Genomic DNA, 22,575 nt, shown 5'->3' on the forward strand with positions numbered 1-22,575 from the left:
CTGAAGCTGACAGATGCAAATTGCTGTGGAGATTTCAGAAAAATCATGAACGTGCTTATTTTCTGTCTCTTTAAGTTCCCCCCCATAGTGCTCTCTGGTTTTATACCAGTATTCATAGGTGTTTATAGTTTACAGCTACACACAGTTTCAGCTTGACCATGAAAAATATAGTGGATGAGTCCTGCCCTGTTTGACCTCTTCCTTGTGTCTGTCTTCCATTTATAGAGCAGACTTAATACACTTAAGAGGCTGCACGCACACACACACACAATGTGCACACACAAGCACTTACAGAGCGACAACATGTGGGCCATGCAGTCCAGGCTCTGCCAACCTCAGTAGGTGATAAGTGCTGGGAGCATTTAGATCATCAGAGATACTGTAGTTTAATACTAAACCTGAGATTGTAACACATACAGGGAGACACACACGCACGCAACACACAGCTTTGATGCCGCAGCTGTCACCAGACACAGAGAGGACAAGCAGGTCTCAGTTTGCAGACAGTGTTGGGTTCTTTCTTTCATGCAGAAAATCAGCCACATGCTGTTCATTGTATAGTAGCTGTCCTTTAAAAAGCCAATGTAAGGCAGTGGCTGGGCAGTGAAAGGCCCGTTGATGAAGCTGCTTAAATACAGTGTGTGTGTGAAAAGTGCAGCTGTAGGCATGAATGTGACGTGTGTTTTTAAATGGGAGACTGTTTAGCTTGATTGGAGGTGAACCACTGGACCTTAACTCTCTGAAGTTCATCTTTTTTATCCCGAGATACTTTTATTCTTCTATTTCATCGCTTCCGTCCCATGTTACAATTTTCGTTAACACGTCCACTTGCTCATTGTGTGTTTTTGCACACAGTTTCCTGTTGTATTCTCACATGAGCTGACTTTGACGTTTTCAGAACATTTCACACGGGGCCTGGCAGGAAAAGCTCTTTTAAGATGTCTGGCGCAACAGATTGGGACATTTGCGTTCCCACGTACAGCTCTGGATAATTTAGAGAAAATGTGAAACATTAAGTGCATGTCTGAAAGCAGCTTGAGTGTTATTTCAAAATGCTTAAATCCTCTATTTCTGGATACTGTAGCTCTACATCTAAAACTCACTCAGTGAGTAACTTTGGATTGTGTGGACAGAGATATCTCAGTGAGCCAGCTTGTCAGACAGAATTCACATCGGAAATATATGCACTAGTAAAAATGACATCTCATTCCAATGCTGGACTAAAAACACTGCACAGAGTATGAATCCTGTGTCTGTGTTTACTTAATATAATTATGAGTCCTCTGGCAGCCGGAGAGTATTTTTTATTCCCTTTCTTCTTCATGTGTATATTTGTGTTCTTGGTTTGTCTGATGCAGCATTTTCTCCCCCCCCCCCCCCCCCCCAACAGATCAGCCAGAAGAAGCTGAAGAAATATGAGAAGGAGTATCACACCATCAGGGAGCAGCAGGAGCAGCAGGAGGCCCCCATCGAGAGATACGAGGTGGATATAATCATAGGCCTTTATATACATGCACATTAAGCATAAACCATTCGGAATTCGGCGAGATATCAAATTACATTTTGTCAAATCGTTGAAATATGATCTCACAACTCTTTAACAAGGATAATGCTCCGATTACATTAGATAGTATTGTTGTAATCTAAACGAGGATGCTTCATTGCAGGGTTCAATTTTCCTCTGTGTGTTTCATTGATTTTTCAATTAAGATGAATGTGTTAAAACAACCACCACATTCACAGTAAACCTCCTTTATTTACTGTAGAATGTGACAGTCTGTTTTCTAGAAGACAAACTACATAGGACCCAAAAAGCCATTAATTGTAAAATGTCGTAGATCATCTCAAGGGTAACGGGCTGGTTGTGTACAGTACAACATCATCAGTCACAGTGACTCAACTTCTTCTGAGTTTGCTCTTGAAAATGCCTTCAGCGTGCAAAAAACTGTTCTTATGTATTTCTTATACGTTCAAGCATTACATCGAAACATAATTGCCTCAGCCAGTCGGTTCAGTTCTCATCATTATCCTCATATGAAGATGCTGAGACATTTCACATCTTCGCAAATGAAATTCTGCTTTACTGAATGAATTTGAATTATTTTCAACATCCCACCCCATCAGTTTGACATCACTCAGTAACATTGATGCTGCTTTAGCGTGCACATCAGAGCATTTAATTGCCCACTAGTGTCTGTTTTCATACAGTTTCAGACGGATTATTAAAGAACGACAGGTTCAACACACACAGAGATAAACAGGACAATTTTCTGTGGTTTATTGATTTACAGTACAACCAACATTTATACATTCATACGGTGTTACTATATGCTGCGCCTCTTCTAACACACACGTTGTTGTTCTGTGTCTTTGATGTCAACATAGGCTTGAAATTGATTATTTTAAATCAGTGCTTGAAAATAGGAACATTTGAAGATTTCATAATTGAACTCCTATGCTGGGAAAAGAAGTCGTGCTCCTAATACCTATGCATGTCAGTGTTCATACAACTATTTGTTGCTGTTGATTATATAAACACAGGTTGTGCTCAGTTAAACATTACCAACAACTCTCAATGTGTAATTATACTCTCACCTGATCACAGTTAACTATTACTCTCACACAGTTTCACTCTGTCAAAAAGTTGCTTGTTGCTTTTGAGCAGGAAGAGATGCGTACACATTCATGATTAACTCCTTTCTCCTGCTCTGCTTTGTCTTCACTCTCCTTCCTCTTTCACGTCCCTTCACTTCTCTCCGCACACACGATCCGACCTTTTCTTCCTCCCTCTCTCTCCTTGTATCCAGAGGGAGAACCGACGTTTGCAAGAGGCGAACATGCGTCTGGAGCAGGAGAATGACGACCTGGCACACGAGCTCGTCAGCAGCAAGATAGCTCTGCGTAAAGACCTTGACAACGTAAGCCACAGATTGAGAATGCAATTGTGTAATTTTTCTGAGCAAGCGTGTACCACAAACATGTGACACTGCTGTAAAGAGACCAAACAGGCAAGTTTTGTGGTTCATGTGGCAACAATTTTGCAAGAATTGAAACGACGTGTGGGAGAGTGAAATTTATAAATGTGATTGTGCAACAGGAACACGTACATCTAGCAACAACTTTATTTAAACTGAACCTGGATTTACACTCTGGGAATTGTGTGTGTTGTTCGTAGTTTCACTGAAAAGAGACTGGAGAGAGAACGCTTGAGAAGAAAGTAGGGCGACTAACTTTCAGTGACCTCATCATCATTGGGTTATTTTGTGTGTCTGTGCCTGTGTGTGTGTGTGTGTGTGACAGGCCGAGGAAAAGGCAGACGCCCTGAACAAAGAGTTGCTGCTGACGAAACAGAAACTCGTGGACTCTGAGGACGAGAAGAGGCGACTGGAGGAAGAGTCTGCACAGGTTAGAGCCAACAAGAGAAACCTCTTCCTGTTTCCTGCTAGTGCCTCAGATATATGTTCCACTTTAAAACATCACAGGGTCACAGATGGAAGAGAAACACTACAGTGTCAGCACTATTGCAGCATGCAGGCCTCTCTATCTCTCTCTGACTCTCGTGGTCAGAGCCTGTTGTCTGCATGTTTTCATTCCAACCAAACAACCCTTGTTGCGCCTGATCTTACTGGTATTTACTGGAAAGGTTTCTTTCTGCTGTGTTGTTCAGTGGGATTAAAAGCAGACACACTCGTACGATTTTATTCTTTAAGAACCAGGCTGTAATTTACATTTTTCGGAGGCTAAAGTCACAGACTAAATAAACCAGAAGCCAGAAATGAATCTGCAAAGACCAAATCTAAACCAAATATGAATTAAACGCACAAACATCTGTTTGTCCCTTTGTCAGTTTCTCTGTACTCATCTCTTTATCCTCTTTGTCCGTCTATACACCACTTTATTTGTGAGCCTGTCCATGTCATTTTTACCCGGTCTGTTTTCAACAGAATCCGATCAAATACTTTTATCTCCGTCACTGTAGTATAATTTGTGGAAAATACTTTATTCCAAGCACGTTCAGGGATTCCTCCATCATTCTGTTATTTGTATAAGGGCTCATGCTCTCCACGGTCAAACCTTCAAAGTCTGAGGTTGTCAGTTCATCTTTGATGTTGATTTTCTTGAGCTCAGAGAAGAATCCCCTACAGGCAGAATCGGACCTGCTGCCCTCTGTTCTCCTGTGTGTTCAGCGTTGTCCTCCAAATGCCTCCTGTCTTCTCGTGTGTGTAGTTGTAGCTGTGAGTGATGTATGTGCCTGCATGGAGGTTGTGTAGACGGCGTGACTTTGCCCTCAGCTTCAAGTCTGCCAATACCGTTCTCTGACCTCTTTACATTTCATGGCAGTCACACGGTCTCTGGGGCATCCAGCTCCGCGCCTGTCCTTGGTTTCTACCCTGCTAACACTGTGTGTGTGTGTGTGTGTGTGTGTGTGTGTGTGTGTGTGTGTTTGTTTGTGTGTTTGTGTGTGTCCACAGCTGAAGGAGATGTGCCGACGAGAGCTCGATAAGTCTGAATCAGAGATTAAGAAGAACGGCTCCATCATTGGAGAATATAAGCAGGTATGTATTGTGCCTTAAACTTGTGCTTTGGAATTTAACGTGTTCAGAAATCACTGTAAAATGTTCCTTCCATTTCCAAAATAAAACAAGAAAATGAAAAATGGATACAACATATACAACTGTTGAACACTAATCACATTCTCTCTCCGGCAAACCAATTTACCACATATTTAACACATGTTTAACCAAATGGTAACATCTGTATTATTACGTAATAGTTTTATGATAATGATTTTTATCCTGGACTCAATGTTTCAAACTACATGCTGGAGCTAAAAGATGTTAGTAAAGCGAGGTCCGAGGCCATTAAGAAACTTAAAGGTAGTCAATAAAATCTTTAAATCAAAAGACAAAAGTTGGTGAACTAGACACAAAAGAGTTTTAGAATTTGTTATAGTCTGAGGCTGAGATAAAATTTCATGAGGATATTTTAAAATCTAAAGTAGCTGTAGAGAAAGCTGCTCATTGATCTGGAAGAAACACGGAACAGAGGAGCTTTGCTAATTAAAGATGCAAGTGAATGTAAAGCAGAAAAAGTTTGAAGTTGACTCTTGTAATTGGTGAACAGATGTTTTCAGTGATATTTAAGGTTTTTTTCACAATTAAAAGACTCACAAATCAATAACTCATAATGTTTTAACAAGACTGAAAGTTGCAGAACTTAAGCTGTTTCCCCACAACAGCAAACCAAGAGCTGAAGCTTTATTACTTATTAAGCTAATTTATATTTCAGGGCACAAGATAAATACAAGGTCAGACAGTCATTAGGATTCATCCTCACAATCTGCTCAACTGGAATCACCGACCCCACAGAGACGCCGCCTCTTCAGAATTATGCATTAATCCTATTTCTGTCGCTGTGAGTTTAGGTTTTGTTCTGTTACTTCGAAGGCGCTTTTGTCTATTTTGGTTTCTTTTATGTCTCATCCTGTACTCTGGAAGTTTGAGAAGTGAGTTTTCAGCACCTTTCCTCCTCTCATCTTTCCTTATTTGGCTTGTCCCTTCACATCTGAAGCTCTGATCAAGCCATTACTGTTGGCAAGATAAATATTTAAAAAAATAAAATAAGATGAAAGCCTTTTGTTTTCATTTATTCATCTAGTTCAGAGATATCTAATTTTGCAAACTGTCCCCGAGCTGAACCCGAGCCTTTGATTTGAGAGCTCGTGCTTTTTCTGAGTTCCTGTCGCCAGGTTCCTGTTTCGGTGGTTTTCATCCTTTTAGATCTCATTCTGTCACAAAGTGCTTAAATATAAACCCATCAAGTACTATTATCATCAGCAGAGACATTACGCAACTATCCAGCTCCTATTGCTTCTTGTGCGGGCAGACAGAAATAACAGGAGGACTAATTTAGAGACAGACCTGAACTTCACCTTTATCTAAAAATGTTGGCGGCAGGTCGCAATTGACAGCAGATGTGAGAACTGGTGACAGGAGGCATCATGGCGGAGCGGCGGTTTTGATGGATGTGTGTTTGTGTGTCTATTACGGGGGGGAAGCAGATCGCTCGCACGCAGCTGCGAGCTGCGCTGAGCAGAGCTAAGTGTGAATATGAGGCTCCTTCAAAAATAGTTCTCCTTTTTGTCAGGGAGGAAGATGGTGATAGATGGAGAGAGGCAGAGAAAACGAGCAGAAGTCTGTGCAGGAGAGAGAGCAGAGGGAGGATAGTAGCATTCAATCCTCTGGGATTGACAAGTTGGTGAATTCCCCCGAAATAGCCTGCGATGATTTGAGCCCAGATAACTCGAATTATTCTTCAAATGGCCTTTTCTGATTTTGGTGCTTGTTAATGCCAAGTTTCTTTTTTTTGTGGGATTAGAGCCAAAGAACATTTGTGTGCTAATTGCCCCTCCAGCCCACACAGACAGATACAACTGTGTCAACTGGTGCATTGTAATCTCTGTTGTAGGAGCAGCCTGTCTAGATACAGTCAGGCCCACTGGGCGATTGCCAGGTAGCAGCATCATGTGCCAGGGCTTAAGTCTCTTAGGTCCGTGTAGCATTATATATTTATTTTATGGAGTTTAAAACTACTTTGACCCCGGACTGAAGTATTGAGCATTGGATTATACTTCTCTGCTTCTATTTCTAACCTTTAAAATACAATGTTTTAAATGTGATAAATAATTTGAATTGCACATGCTTCCAATATGCGCATTATATGCACTGCAATATATACATTGACCAACAAAACAGATCTTGCCCCAGGCATTCAAGTTTGAGTTGCACTGAATTAATTATTGAGTAGAAATATTAAAATAAGGACTGAGATAGTTTGTTGGAAAAAGATAGAAAAAAAAGAAATGGCCTATAGCTCTTGAAACTGGAACTAGAAACTCGAAGACAGATTGGTCTCTGCACACGAGGCTGAGCAGCGCGGGTTAAAGTAAAAAGATGAGCTGAATGCGTTGGAGAAGCTGGAGGTAAATGGGCAGGGGACAGCTGCAACATCAAGAGGGATGAGAGAATGGTGGTGATGAAGGGAAGGTAGAGAGATGGGTACAGTAAAAGCACTTGAGAGGAAATGAAGGCGAGGACGACAGCAGGGAAAAGATGAAAGACATGTGGGAGGAGGATGATGCATATCTCTATCTGGGCTAAAGATACCCAGATAGATGTATAGGTTTATCGCCTAAGGAGGAGGATGAAGAGATATGTACAGTATATGCAGCAGAGAGCAGATTGGAAAGATGGAGTGACCCATTGCGCCCATTAGGATGAATCATGTCACGTTGATCTGCATCTGCAGAGTAGAGCTGCGTGTGCCGGTGCTTTACAGGTATAGAGTTGATGTGCTATCAGGCGTGCAAACCAGCAATACTTTATTCATATAGTACATTTCATTCCAGGTGAAAGCATATTGCACAGCACAAAGTGTGAGTTTACCTAGAAGCTGCAGTCGAAAAATGATATGGAAGGTGTAAAAATGAAAGATTCAACATAAGTAAACTAATTATAAGGGCAACTTAAAGGGGAAAAATCGGAAATTCGGTTAATAATGCCAAAATGTTGAAAGAAAGAAGTCCTAGTATAAATGCACCTCAGTACTGGTGCAGGTTCATACTGTGAGCTCTACTGCACCAACAGGACTTGACATAATGACGTTACTAATTGACTTAGAGTTAAGAGGATGAAGTCTCCTCCAGAAATGATTTACCTCCAGCCACACGCAGTCGGGAATGGACAATACCAGGAAGTGCAGAGTTTTAAGAGACAAAAATAAATCATAACAGACTCTAATAAACTAGTTGAAGCGAAACAATACAATAAATTGTTTTCTCGGAAATCTGGTGTTAATTGTAAAAGCATGAATTTGAATATTCTGCACACTGACCCCACACTTGTTCTTGGTTTTGACCTGATCTTGTTTTTAGTAAAGCGTAAGTAACTGTTCAGATGTCATGGATGGACACATTTATTGACTGAAGCATCCAAGTTTAGCTGAATTGTTGAAAACACGTATCTGAACCGATCCCTGGACTGTCTCTGTGGTTCCTATAGATCTGCTCCCAGCTGAGCGAAAGACTGGAGAAACAACAGACATCCACCCGAGGAGAGCTGGAGAAAATCCGGGTGAGTCTTACACACACACACACACACACAAACACACTAGCGCACAGCCGCACACACACTCATAAACTGCTGTGTGCCCTCAAACACATGCTGTAGATTCACAGCCAGAGCAGTAAGTGGAGCCTAATTACACAGCATCAATAGAATAAATATAATCAACAGTATGTGTGCGTCTGTCATTTGTAATTTGTCGTTCATACAAACATATTAGACTGTAGAGAATGTAACGTATTCTGGATTTGAAACGTCGTGGATCTGAAGTCTCCCACAACAGCAGCCAAGTTGAATGTGTTCCACTTTTATCCCCAAAACCTGATGGTTTATTGTGATTGAAAAGGTTCAAATGAATTGGAAACACACTTAATGAGCCATTAGATATAACAGAAATGCTCAACTAAGATATATTCTGATCTTTATTTACATAGATTCTATTTTATACAGGGCTGAGCAGGTCAACATACACGTGGAACAAAACTGTGCCATGAACTAATCTGCCGCTGTAGCACCCGTGCAATACAATTTTGTTTGTGTGCTTGTGTTTGAGACACATTATATCAGTGAGTTTCAGAAAACCTGGTTGCTTCTTTCTTAGTCAATATCAGACTGGCAGAATCCAGCTGTGACCTCCATGTTAAACCACAGATGCTGAAATGTACAGAAAGGTTTTGTTTTCTCGCCCCCGACATTTGCAGGTATGATATTGAAATCATATTTTTTGGGGGGGGGGTGAGGAGGTGGGCACAGGGTCCAGGGCCAGATGTCTGACTTCCAGCACTTGGCTCATGTACTGTTTGTGTCGACTGTGGCTGGGAGAGAGGCCATGTTGGCAGAGAGCTCCATCAGCGCTGCCCAAAGACAGACAACAACTTTATCACACCAAGGACGCGTCCTGTAGAGGATGTAGCTGTTTGTGTGTGTCTGTGTGTGTGTGTGTTTACATTTAGTATGATGCAGCATAACAATAAGTCTGTCAGCAGTTGCAATTACAATGGATTCAGGGGGACGTATTTTTTTATTTTTATAATATACAGACATTCTGATTCGCTAAAGCAATTTGAGCTCAGATCCTTCAGCTGTGATAAGCAGACTGTAAAAACATGTTGTATAACCACGATCACCTTTAAACTCAGATGACAGTTAAATCCAAATGACATGTTATATTGTTATGAAATATTCATTTGAAGAGAATAGCTATGTCAAGAAGTCAACACAAACACGCACATGCACAACCTTGTGCTTGTGTGTGTTTGTCTGTGTGTGTTTGTGTGTGCAAAGTCACAAACTAACATCTATTTACAGTGTTTTCATTCAGGACTGACTCAGCCTGAACAGTCCTGTCATTGTGACGTGTTGTAGCTTTGAGCAAGTGACGCAAGAACATTCCAACTTTCTGTATATGTGTTTGTGCTGCAGCAGTTTAAACTTTAAGATTAACCTGCAAAGCATTTTTCCACCTTTTAAAAACCTCAACTTTATCCTTTGTAGAGCTCTGGGAAAACGTATTCCTGCACCAGGATAAGTATTCAGATGAAAAACACTAGTACCTGTCTGGCAGCATCGACGTTATAATTCTGTTTACTTTGATTTTCTGTTGCTGCTTGCACAAATGCTCTGCACCCAATAATATCCCCATCACACCCACCAATTAGAGCACTTTGACTGGAGGGCTGCACACATGAATCAACAGAAGAGGGAAACTAGAGCTGGATTATACAGCTCCCACAGTAATAAGCTAACAGAGACTTTCTCTTCTTTCCGAGTCTGCATATTCTACTTCTTTCCATATTCTACTTTCTACATTAAAAGTAACGTGTCAATATATCGTCTCAGTGCAAAAATGGCATTAATCCAAAGAAATCCAGGTGTCTGCACACTTTTATGCTTTGTTGTCTTTCTAGGTTGAAGGAGTCTTTCATTTTACACTCACTTGTGCATCTCTGTTAGATTCGTCTAAATTCAAGTTTTTCTCCTCACAAAAAGAAGCTTGTAATGTAGTGCCCAGCTGAATCCTTATCTGATATCTTTCCCTCTGCCTTTATCTGGAGTCTTTCTTTCTTTTTGGCTTTGTTCCGCATCTCTTCGTCTTTTTTAATCTCCTCCAGCTTTAAGGGGAAAATTCTGAAAAGCATTTTGCTCCAACAAAAAAGGAGCGTGTCAGGTCAGACTGGCACAAAGCTGTAATTTATTACCTGATATTTTTCTCTAACCTTTTCCATTCTGTCTCTCTTCCCCCTCATTTCCGTCTCCAGTCCAAAGTCGAAGGCTGTGAGAAGTGCAGCAGCCTCTTCAACAAAGAGGGTCGTGTGCGGGCTGTGTCCACGGCGCCGGGCGGAGGGAGTGAGGAGACCGACGAGGAGAAGGAGGGTTTGAAGAACCAGCTGAGGGAGATGGAGCTGGAGCTCGCTCAGACCAAACTGCAGCTGGTGGAGGCCGAGTGCAAAATCCAGGTATGCCAGCACACAGTGATGACTGATATGAATAGACACAGACACATTAAAAGAGCCTCTTTCAAACATGCACTGAAGTCCGGACATTTTCCGAATGTCCGAGCCAGTTTCTCCTGACATTTTCCTACTAGCCCCTTGGAAAAGTGTCCAGAGAATCAGAAAAAGAATTAGAATGAGATGACAGCAGGAAAAATGTCAGATGCAAGATATTTGGTGAAATGGGCCGAATTTGCTTGTGTTGTAACCACGGACAATCTCCTGCTGCGTTCTTCATATGAGGAATGAGGAAAGGAAAACTCTGGAAAATGACTTGAGTTCATGTCTGAAAGCTGCTTCTGCTTGTGGGTCATGTTCTGTGTGATCGTAGTGCAATAAAATTACTTGAATGTCTTCTCCCATCATGACTTCCTAAGTTCCTCCAGCGGCAGAGAAGTTAATATTCAAACAGACCTGATCAAACCCACTCATTAAGCTTAGGGACATTAAGGGAAATCACTCTCTTAATACTAAGCTACCTGATCTAATATATCACACTGTAGTAAGTAACCCGCGTAGTTATTAAGAAGAGAGGTCGGGAGTATTTTTTACTCTTGTGACTTTATCGAGCCTTAAAGAGCAGCACAGTAAAGAGAAGCCAGACAGGCGGAGGAGCCACAAATCACAGAAGAGAAATTACCATTAACCAGATATGGTGAAAGTGAGACCAGCAGCGGGGGGGCTCTGCTTCATTTAGTAGCTGAGCGATTACTGTGCTGTGATCAGTGTCTGAATTTGCATTAAGGTCGAGTAGTATTAGAAAAGATCAGTCTTATTAAAGCAGGGAGCCTCAAAAACACAGAGGAACCATTTCATACACATGTAAGTGTCGAGAGTCGCTGTCGTTAAACGGTGATTTACAGTCAGTCTGGAAATAAGCTGTGGTGAAGGAAATCTGAGCCACAAGAGAAGACTGGGAACCATCTCCGATCAAAGTTTGTGACCGGCAGCAACAAGGAGCTTTGTGAGGGTTTATCAGGAATTATGTCAAAGAGGAAAGATGAGGACTTCGTATGATTAATGTCTGTTAGAGTGGGTGGGTGGGAATGCGGTTCAGTAAAATGTTTAAAGTGTTCACATAGAGTTCACTTCTCTAAAACGTTTCTTTTTCTCACACATCCTTGATTGGTTCAGATCTTCCGACTTTTCAGTTTAGTCAGGATCAAAATAACGGGTGTGACAGGTTATGATCAAAAGACCAAACTGTAGTCTGGACAAAAGATCAAACTGAACCCTGGATTGGTTTGTTTCCAGTCTAACAGTTGAGACTTTTCCAACCAGTTGCAGGAAGTTGAGACAGCATTTAACAACAGAAGAAGAAAAAGAAGCGGTTCTCAGGCTTGCTTGTAGTTTTCACCACAGTCGATAAAATGTTAGAATGAAATTTCTTCTAGCAATCTATAATGAAACCAAAACTAACCAGATCAAATCAGAAGGTATTTATTTATTTAGAAAGTATTTATTGCCAAGTAGGTTAACACCTACCTGGAATTTGCTCTGGTTATTGGTGCATACAATGAACATAGAAACATAAAAACACAATAAATACACCACATTTAAGAAAAACAATAATAATAATTTAAAAAAAACAATATATATTTACTCACTTTTTTAAATATTTATACAAGGTAGCATTTATTCAGACATAAACATATCTCTATAAAAATATATAACAGACAAAAAGATATACAAAGTGAAGTAGAAAGTGAAATTCAAAATGCAAAACAGTGAACAAATGTGGAGAATGTAACAGAGACTTGAAGCTTGGGTTTGAAAACTGCTCATTTATCTCACACTCATTTATATTCTTCTCTTTCTCCTTCCGTCAGGACCTGGAGCATCACTTGGGTCTGGCCCTCAACGAGGTCCAAGCAGCCAAGAAGACCTGGTTCAACCGAACTCTCACTTCCATCAAAACCGTCACTGGGACCCAGGGGAAGGAGACCACCTAACCTGAACCCCCCCCTGATCCAGCCAGTTCTACCAACCGTGTGCGGAGCTCAGAGCAACTCACCACACTGAAACAAGCCTAATCCTAACTGGGCCATATTTAACTTGAACACTGACAATTTAAACCCAGGACGACCATAACTACAGACTGTGTTACCTAACAAACATGTCCTCGTGTCCCTCCCGCCCCCCCCCGCTCCCTCGCCTACTGATCTAATCACCCATTTCTCGCCCTCCTCCCCCCGAATGACTACAGCCGACCGTGCTGATGAGAAGGGGTTTGGAAAGAACACAAGATAAAGTTCGACGGTACCATCGTCCCCGGAGGAAACGACGAGAAAAGCGTTTAGAAAATTGGAGGATTGCTTCATTGATTTCTGTCTTTGTACTGCTGATATTAAAAAGTGGCAGAAGGAAGGTAGGACACCTGGACTGACACTGTCCTCACAGGACAGAGAGAAACACACTCCGTCCTTCCTGACTCTTCTGCATGCTCCCCTGGAAACTACTGGCACCAACAAACCAGTCCCGGTCAAATGTTTGTTTTTCGGTACGAGAGCTAAAATAGGCCTTTTCAAACCTGAGCTTTTTCTAATTTACGTTGAACAAAACCTTTTTTTTTCTTTTCTATGTATATGTACACGAATGTGCTTATGTAAAGAGGATGTATGTGTGTGTGTGTGTGTGTGTGCGCGCGCGTGTATGTGTACAAGTGCACATGTTTTATTGTTTTGTGTTCTTTGTGTGTTTGCGGCTGAAAAAAAGAAACACGTTTGAGTGATAATTAATTGACTGAAATAACGTTAAGCTGTGTGTGAAGGAGAAACAGAGCGTAAGTCCAAGGGAAAGAAAAAGCACTAAGGTTACGAGTGTGTGTGAGCGCATGTGAGGGAGAACAGTCCCCCCCCGACCCCCGTTGTGTAGTTTCCTTAAATGTCCAAATGTGTTTTATGAATGAAGCTAAAGAGACGTTTGCTGACGAAGTCTTGATCTGAAGGTCGATAAAAGATACGAGCTGAGATGAAAATGTAATTTACAATTTTTTTTAAAAGGCAGAAGCTTAAAAGCTGTTGTGACTAATGAGCAGCATCATAAATTTCCTTCCATCAAATTTCCGACGTGAAACATGCTCGAGGTTTTCGCTTGGTTCGGATCTTCCAGCACAAAGAAACTTAAAAAGCTCCAAATCACGAAAACCTCTGCATGTTTCACACCGAATGCGTCTGTATGTGAGGAACCCAGAATGAAGCGATGATTGTTAGAATCCATGAACACGGCTGAGGGGAGTGTAGTGTCAAATATGGAAAACACACACACACACAGAACATTGCAATTCCGTTTTTGAACCAACTCCCTATTTCTCTCTCTCTCTCTCTCTGTGGTCGCCAGCTGCTCTGCGACCTTTGACCTGAACTGTCACAGCCATGTTTTGATATATTGTCGGGCCGTGTGACATGTTGTGCTGTGTCTTACACTAGTTTTCCCCGTTCTCTCGGACCACTGGGTTCGGTTTGAGCAGCACACACAAGCACTGAATTACAAACACATGCAGAACACTCGGCGGCCTCTTCATTCAGAAAGAATCCCACAAACGTGTGGTGATTTATTGTGAAAAAAGCAGGAAGATATGATCTGAAAGATGGTTTTGACTGTGAGGAAAACAGAAACATTGTGGTCACTGAATCTAAGACGAAGGTCATGGGGACACAAATAAGAATTGTTGAATATTGGCTTAACTTAAAGGTTCAGTGTGTAGAATCTCCTGACATCTAGTGGTGGAGTTGCATGTTGCAGCTGGACACCCCTCACCTCCCCCTCCTCTTCCAAACATGAAGGAGAACCTGTGGGAAACCTTCAGTTGTCATAACACTAAAGAACGTGTTTAGTTTGTCCAGTTTAAGCTACTGTAAAAAAAAAACATGGTGGCCTCCATAGAGAAGACCCGCTCCCGATGTAAATATAAAGTATTTAAATATGAAGGGTTCATTTAAGGGTAAAGAAAACATCTGTACGATTATTTTTTATTCACTCTCAGCCAATGATTGATCCCTTTCACCGAAATCTTACACACTGGACCTTTAAGTTTCCGCTTAATCTATTGCAAAACCCAGAATGAGGCCATAACAGGCAGGTGATTGATAATTAGCTAAGTCTACAATATGAAACCACTTGTTGTTCCTGATGTCACTCGCTGAGATGTGGCTTTAAAGGCTTGAATCCCTGATTTCACTGTTGGGTAGAAGCAGGAGTGAGGAGCGTTTCCTGGTTTGTTAACTTCGATGGGATTTCCACAGTGTCTGTCACCGTCCTGTCGAGTCTCCTCTCAGTCATGTGACTCGTCATCCGGAGACGGATCCAGGAACATGACAGGAACGTGTGTTTGTTCCAGCTGAGTGACCTCGGCTCAGTGGAGCAGGTTTGGGACGAGAGGGGACGGCTCGCAGGAGACAAACCTGCAGGGATCGATCGACTTTATCGAACCAGAAATAAAATCCCTGTAAAACATTTCTAACAACTTCACGCTTCGAAGAATTCAACGTGTTTAGAGGAAAACTTGATGTTTGTGGCCACTGAGTGTGTGTGTGTGTGTGTGTGTGTGTGTGTGTTACACCCGACATGTTATCCTGCACCTAAAGCCTGAGTTACACCATCAGTCAGACTTTCAGTGTAACGTCCTCTGAGGTCACAGCAGGGGTCCAACTAACAACTTCTATATCAGGCTAAAGGGAACGTGGGGAGGGGGTCTGCAGGTTTTTAAGTGCTTGTGTGTGGGGGGTCTTTTTAAGGAATGGGGTATAGACAGAATGAAATTATTTCTTCCAGCCTAAAATGAGTCTTTACTGTAAATTGCATCAGATGGAATGTGATTGGCTGGAATCTACTTGTGAAAAGTCCCCGATGAGACGAGAGAGAAGCTGAGGAGTCGTTCCTCGGAAGGCACTGGGTTGTACATAACAAACATTTAAAAAAAGAATACTGAGTTTTTTGTTGATGATTTTTTACTCTGTAACTTTAACTAATGTCGCCTCCTCGTACCGACCTACCTGCTGCCGTGCTACCGTTAAATCCACAGCTACGTTTTTGGTTTTTTAACGTTTTGGTTTTTCGCTCCAGGCTCCTCGGCCTCACTGCTGTTTGGTTCTATTAAAATGCCAAAACGTAGCTTTATCATCCAGCAACAGAAACGACATTATCAATGTGTGGAACTTGTAATAGAGTAGGATGCATTGTGTATACTTCATGGATTTCAATATAAAGATATCGACACAAAACTATCTCTGCTTCTTTCTTTGTCATTTATTAAATATCATTATTATTTTTTTTTAATGATTTATTCTTCTCTTTTATCATCATTTTGATGTTGGTTAAACAAAAGACGTCTGATGATGTCACCGTGGGAACTGGAAACTTGTGATAAGAGTTTCCATAACCAATCAGGTCTGATGTCGATTTTAAAAATACAATTCAAAGAGCTGCCTCCAAGAAAGAGTTTAAGTCAAGAGCTTTCTGAATAGAAAGATGCTAAATCACAGGTTTTGTGGTTTGATATTCAGCCCCCATTTCTTTTTTTAAATCAAATCCATCACCAGCAGAAAGAGAGAAACTTACAAATCAGTGTGAAAACAATGAAAGGGAGTAAATGACTTCTAAACTATCTGACATGTTTTTATAGATTTCTCATCATTTGAGAACAAAATCATTATTTCCCTCTCTTGTTATGTTGAAAAATCTGAAATCCACTTTCCATATTACAATGATAGATAGAGAGAGAGAGATGATCGACAGAGATACACTATAGATAGATGGAGTAGATGGGTATTTTGAAATCTACAGTTATTTTATTACAAAGAATCTGCTCCCAGAGTTTAAACTATATAATTTATATGAGCACAAAACCTCTTTTACCTGTTTTCTGTTTTTTGTTGACACGTCTACCTTCTTATCTCGTTTTGCTTTTTTGTTTGTGTGTTTGAATCTTTATCCATCACCAGAGTTCAAAGCACCCTCTATATATAAATGTATAAAGTCATAAACTTTATTTTCTCTCTAGCTCCTATCTGAGGTGCTGTGATGAGGAGCTGAGGAGGAGAAGGAGATGAAGGAGACGCAGGCTGTTGTTCTAATGAGACTTCTCTCCTCTCGGGAACATGTCTCTGGACATCTGAGGGAGTTCTGAACGTGAAAATAAACCTGTCTTCTCTCTGCTAATTAGCTCCTGTGAACACAGCCTCTACCTCTCAGCCTCTTGAAGGGACCGTTTCCCCCGGAGCTGTGGGGACATCTCTGCGTGGCTCCTCCGTCCTCTGGCTGCAGCTCCATCGCTCATCATGTCCCTCAGAGAACGTCCCCTCATAACACATGGCTCCTTTATCTGTGTCAGATCCCAGCTAGTCTCTGCCCGGGCCTCACTGCATGAAACTGAATAGGAGGTATTCTTACATAGTGTTTATACCTCAGTGAAGATCTATGAAGTTATCCCCTGTGTTGGGGGGGGGGGGCGGGGGGTCTGGCTCTGCCTCGGGCCTCTGCAGCTGCAGATTGCAGAGCAGCAGGCAGGGCGAGGCGGAAACCTGCAACCTGCAGCGGCCGCAGGAAATAAGCGTCAGCATTATGCAATATCAGTTTGACACCTTCACCCCCCCCCACCCCTCTCTCTCTCCTCCTCTTCTTTCTGTCATGCATTACTGAGCTATAAATACAAGCGACAGGCGGTAACACAGTCAAACGCAACAGTGGAATGCTGAGGGGACGGTCATCTTCAGTGTGTGTGTGTGTGTGTGTGTGTGTGTGTGTGATTGTGTGTGTGTGTGTGTGTGTGAAGCCATTTGAACCTTAGAGCCTCCTAACAACCTACTGAACTCCCTGTCACCTGAATGTAAGAATACACACTGACCTTGTGTTGCCTTGGCAACCAGCAGGTTGGACAAGTTTATCATCAGATTCAAAAAAGTATCGATCACATACAGTTATTGAATATCTATTTTAAGATTGAGAATTTATTAATTTATTTGCAGACTCACACGTACACTCACCATATCAATATTTAAGATTTACACAATTTAACTCTGATAATTCTTCTCTGGTTGTTTTCATTATTGATAGTTCTGGTTATTGGTTAATCCAGTGTGAACCGTCTTCCGAGGGTCACAGAATGATTCCACAAATCAAATACAATTTGAAAGGTAGGCTCAAAATAAAACCATGAAAGTAATCCTCAGGCCTGTGATGTCCTTTGTCCCCTCACGACTTCTGAGGTGATTACTGCAGATTAGTGACAGCGTCAGTTTGCAAAGGAAACATGTGCAGTTATTTTCTGTGACTCGCTCAAACCAACATCATCTGGGATTTTAGGGGTCGCATGTGTGTCACATGTTTATTTTGTTTGGGAATCATTCGATTCCTCTTCAGATTCTTTATTCTTTATTCATTGATCATTTGTTTAATCTATAAAAGGTGAGCAGATTAAAATATTGTGTCACAGTTTCCCATAGCAAATGCTGAAGCCTTCAATGAAATGATTTATTATTTTGACTCAACAGTTTATTATCAAAGGGATTTCATACGTTTGTAAAGGAAATGTTTCTTTAATTGGACGTTTACAAGCTGTGACGATTTTCATCCAATATTATCTCCAGTGGTCACTGTGGAGCCATAAAGTTTGGCCGCCGTCTCCACTATCGTTTTAAGCGACTTAGTAAATGATGTTGTCTATAAACAGGCGCTAATGTCCCGCGTCAGGAGGGACGAAACCAGTCCTGTCAAATTAATCTGAGTTGTGAGCGTATCAGTGTTGAAACATAATCGGGGCCAATCCAGGAAGTTGTCCCCAGTCCAAGGTCGCTCACCGACGCACAGTGAATGAATGTAGACAACGCAGACGCCTCTGGTGTCGCGTTTCTTATTGGTTTTCCAGATTAGCGTGAACATAACTCTGAGAGCGTGAGAGGAGCCCACGGCCAAGTTCAATCATCAAATTTACCGAACATACCATTTCTGCTTCGGTTAAACAGACAATTTAATTACTACAGACAGAATGAAAGGTTTGAGGTTTTCTCTGGAGGACGACACAAACACACATTATATTCATATTTCTACAATGGCCTCGTTTGTGTTACTTTCTAGGAAAATTATTGCATGAAAATAAAAAATTTAAAGGAACTTTCATAGCTGAACGGCTACATTTGACACAATCTGCTGATATCTGACAAGCAGGGATGAATTTGTCAGGATAGCTGTCGTCGTCTGGAGAGTTTAATCCTCGTCCTCTCCGTCTTGTTTGCTCTCTTTCCAACAAAAAGAACATTCTCCCTCCAGTTGTTCTTCTTCGGGAAAACGCTCGCAGTCGCACAAACGCTGTCTCGTGGCGTCCCCGGGATGATTGGCGGCGGTGGCTGTGCGCTGACGGCGCTGACAGCTGGTGATGTCACCGGATCCTCGGACTGAGTCGTCAGCAGTGCCGCTCTGAAGATGACTGACAGCTCGTGTTGCTGAACCGAACCCTTTCCCTGTAACTCCTCTTCCACAAACCTGATAATTATCGGCCCTAACCTGGACTCTGTGATTATCGTGTGACATGATGACTCAAGTATTATCACCTCTGAGTGTCAGAATGTGGCCTTAACCATGTGGGCATGTTCACATCGAGACCGTGATAACATTTGAATACAAAATGAAACCAAAAATATTGTGCTCAGGACGACATTTAGGAACGTGTCCCCCGAATCAAACAGTTCACTGATCAGGTCCCAGTGAAGTCAGTGTAACATCTATCTGTGCATAAGGGGAGCGTATTTTTCTGTTTTGGTATGTCTAATGAAGATGATTTAGCATTCATATAATTTATAATTACATTTAATGAGTTTTTTGTGATTGTGCCTTTGTTGTGAGTTTTCAGGGACGTTTTGTAACTTTTTTGTTGATCTTTTCTTGGACTTAAAGGCCTTGTTGTGTTACTTGTGTCGATTTTCTGTATTTGAATCTCAGTTGTTTGCACTTTAAGTTTGTAGCTTCCTGTTTGTCTCTGGTTTCAGAAGCTTCACTTCCTGTCTTTGTCTGGTTTCCCGCCCTTCCTAATCATAGATTTATATATAAAGACTAGATCTTGTTGGACGGAGCCGGACGTCCGCACATGGCGGCCATCTTGCTACGGGGCATCTCGCTCACCCATAACATTGTGTTGGTAGTGGTAAATAACCATAACGTGCTCAATTTTCAACCGATTTTTAAACGATCTGGTTTGTTATAAACGTCAGAGATGTAGTTATGACACTGCATAAATTATTCATTTAAAAAAAAAACTAACATAATTATTCATAAGTATGCAGTGTCATATCTACATCTCTGACGTTTATAACAAACCAAACCGTTTAAAAATCGGTTGAAAATTGAGCAAGTTATGGTTATTTAACAAAGACCAACACAATGTTATGGGTGAGCGAGATGCCCCATAGCGAGATGCCCCATTATCAAGATGGCCGCCATGTGCGGACGTTCGTCTCCGTTGGCCAGCAACTCAGACGAGACATCTAGTCTTTATATATAAATCTATGTTCCTAATCACCTGAGTGTCTCTTCACCTGTGTCTCTTTGTCCAGTTTGTCCCAGCATCTTTTCAGAGTTCGCTCCTCCACCACCACCAACACCACCAACACCACCACTGGGTGAGTGTGACTCAGCTGGTAGACAGTTCACCATCACGGTACACACATTTCTGTTGAGGATGAATTGTTGTAACTCTGCTGAGACCTTTTCTCATCATCATGGCTACATCTAAATCCCATTTATTACTAACTCCTGCAAGATTGCTATGAAATTCTCAACAGTCTCAGTTACATATGGGTCTACTGCTAATTCACCAGTGTGAGCATCCATGAGTGATCTATTCTTGTTTATATGGATCTGTTTTGTCTTTATCTATTTATCTAAAACAAATGCTAGTCTGCTAACTACACTCAACTTTACTTGCAGTGGATAAATGTTAGCATTTAGCTTGAAGCATAGCTAAGTATAGCCTGCTGCTAGCATAGCCTATTGATAGCCATATTGGTGCAATTTCTTCAGTTTTTTTTCTCTGTATCTTCTAAAACAGTTTCTATAACATATTTTAATGTTTTTAATATGTCTATATTCTTAAATGTTCTATTTGCCCATTTTTACTACTTTTTCACATTGTGCTTATTCTGTTAGCGTGTCTTGTAGCGTAATGTTGAAATACATAAAACACCAGGTTATAAAATATATTTGATAATCATCAAATGTTCAAACACACGCCTGTGGCTTCCTCAGTTTCAGTTTTCAGAGATGATTAGAAAAACAACTTCCATCCAGAGATTCAGCACTTTCTCAGTTTTATTTTCATTTCATCAAGCAGAATATGTCGAGAACAGTGACGCCCAGAGATCTTCACCGCTGTGAATGTTGCTACCAATTAAAATGATCAATACAGTGACTTCATATAATCCCACATTCATTGTCATCGGTCTCTTTTGAAACACTCACTGTTTAAACGTCAAAATTTACTCTGATCAAATAGATTCTGAGGACAGATATAACTTTATAATTTCATAGGCAGCATCATGAAAAAGTCTCTTTTAAACCCCTTTTGTCAAAAATAAAATAAATTGATAAAAATAATATTTACAGGAACAACTTGTCACTCATAAAACGCTACCGTTGTCAAAGCATCATAAATAAAAATGTAAAAACGGGAAAGAAATATTAAATCGTAAAAGGGTGGATGCGCCCAAAACAACTCACACACACACACACGAGTAGTTCAAAAGATATATAGATGCGTGTGTGTGTATATATATGTATGCATGTATCCATATATATATTCTGTATATGCTTGTCTACAAAAAGTAAGTTTACTCTTTCTATGAGTAAATACATTCTACTCTACAATCACTTCAACAACAGCGTACATTCTCAACCAAAATGATGCTTTGATCGTTTATCAGACGGAAATTGGACTTAAACAATCAGTTGACCAGGAAGTATGCAACAGCATGCTCAGAGTGACTGTGTGTGTGTGGGTGGGGGTGTGTGTGTGTGAAATATCTCCCCTTCCCTATGAGTTTATGAGCAGGTCAGACACACACACCCAGAGAAAAGGATCTGCTCAGCAGTTAGTCTGGTTCACTTTGCCTCAGCAGTTGAAATGTGATCCAGGATCTATTTCTGCCGCTCTGCAGAGCTCGGTTGAACTTGTTTGTGTCTCTCAGGCTCTTTGTGAAACTCCTCTCTCACTTCTCTCTGCGCTGATACAAGAACGAGCAAGTTTCCCTTCAGAGGATAGATTTTCAGAGCTGCTTTGTTTTTAGTTTTTATTCACCAACCTGACATTTTGTAGCTGTCTAGACGGTGAAGATCAGACCAAGCACTGAATAGAGTGTCTCTTCTGGGGCTTGCAGAGAAGATCAGATTTGTGTCACAAAAGCTTTAGAGGCTTCAGGGTCTGGTTGAATCCGTCTTAAAGAACGAACCTAACCCCATTTCCCAAAAGCATCTCTGCAACTATTTGCTTCTTGACCTTTGACCTGGCAGCGAAGATAAAGAGGAGCCTTTGGGAAACGGAGCTTACGTGGTCTCCAAAATAGAAAGTCCGAAAACCTGACGTCACCTGGCAACAAAAACACTTCATACTCCATCTAATGAACAAACTGCAGCATCTAAACATGCAAAGCCTCTGTGTTTGGTGCTGAAACAACATCCTTTGATGATGGAACTCCTCCCTCGTAACATACTGTATAACCGCTGTTCTTCCAGAAAAGCAAACTAAAAAGTGAAACCTATTTTGTACAGTGCTACAGACAGCCCATTGTAAAGCACCAAGATGATACATGGAGTTATGGGGGTGTGTTTTCATACATGGCTCAAATCCTAGAGTACAAACGAGGCCTAACCACATGTATGACTGACCACATACAGTACAATCATAAGTGTTATATACAAAGCAGAGAATGTCATGCTGTCTTAATGTGCTCGGACCGAATGCTGAGATATTTACA

At 41.2% G+C, this 22,575-nt stretch overlaps 1 protein-coding gene across 2 annotated transcripts in view; it reads left to right on the plus strand.

The window, feature by feature from the left end:
• The window catches only part of LOC133016712 (rab GTPase-activating protein 1), a 62,702-nt gene extending 46,862 nt beyond the window's left edge, over positions 1 to 15,840 (plus strand). For both annotated transcript variants that reach the window (XM_061083529.1, XM_061083538.1), the window contains 7 exons: positions 1,391 to 1,483; positions 2,808 to 2,918; positions 3,301 to 3,405; positions 4,473 to 4,556; positions 8,061 to 8,132; positions 10,382 to 10,579; positions 12,445 to 15,840. In XM_061083529.1, coding sequence (XP_060939512.1) covers positions 1,391 to 1,483; positions 2,808 to 2,918; positions 3,301 to 3,405; positions 4,473 to 4,556; positions 8,061 to 8,132; positions 10,382 to 10,579; positions 12,445 to 12,567 — 786 coding nt within the window. In that variant the 3' untranslated portion in view covers positions 12,568 to 15,840. The remainder of the gene's footprint in view (positions 1 to 1,390; positions 1,484 to 2,807; positions 2,919 to 3,300; positions 3,406 to 4,472; positions 4,557 to 8,060; positions 8,133 to 10,381; positions 10,580 to 12,444) is intronic.
• The last annotated feature ends 6,735 nt before the right edge of the window (positions 15,841 to 22,575 follow it).

The sequence above is a fragment of the Limanda limanda genome, chromosome 1 (assembly GCF_963576545.1).
Source record: "Limanda limanda chromosome 1, fLimLim1.1, whole genome shotgun sequence".
NCBI lineage: Eukaryota > Metazoa > Chordata > Actinopteri > Pleuronectiformes > Pleuronectidae > Limanda > Limanda limanda.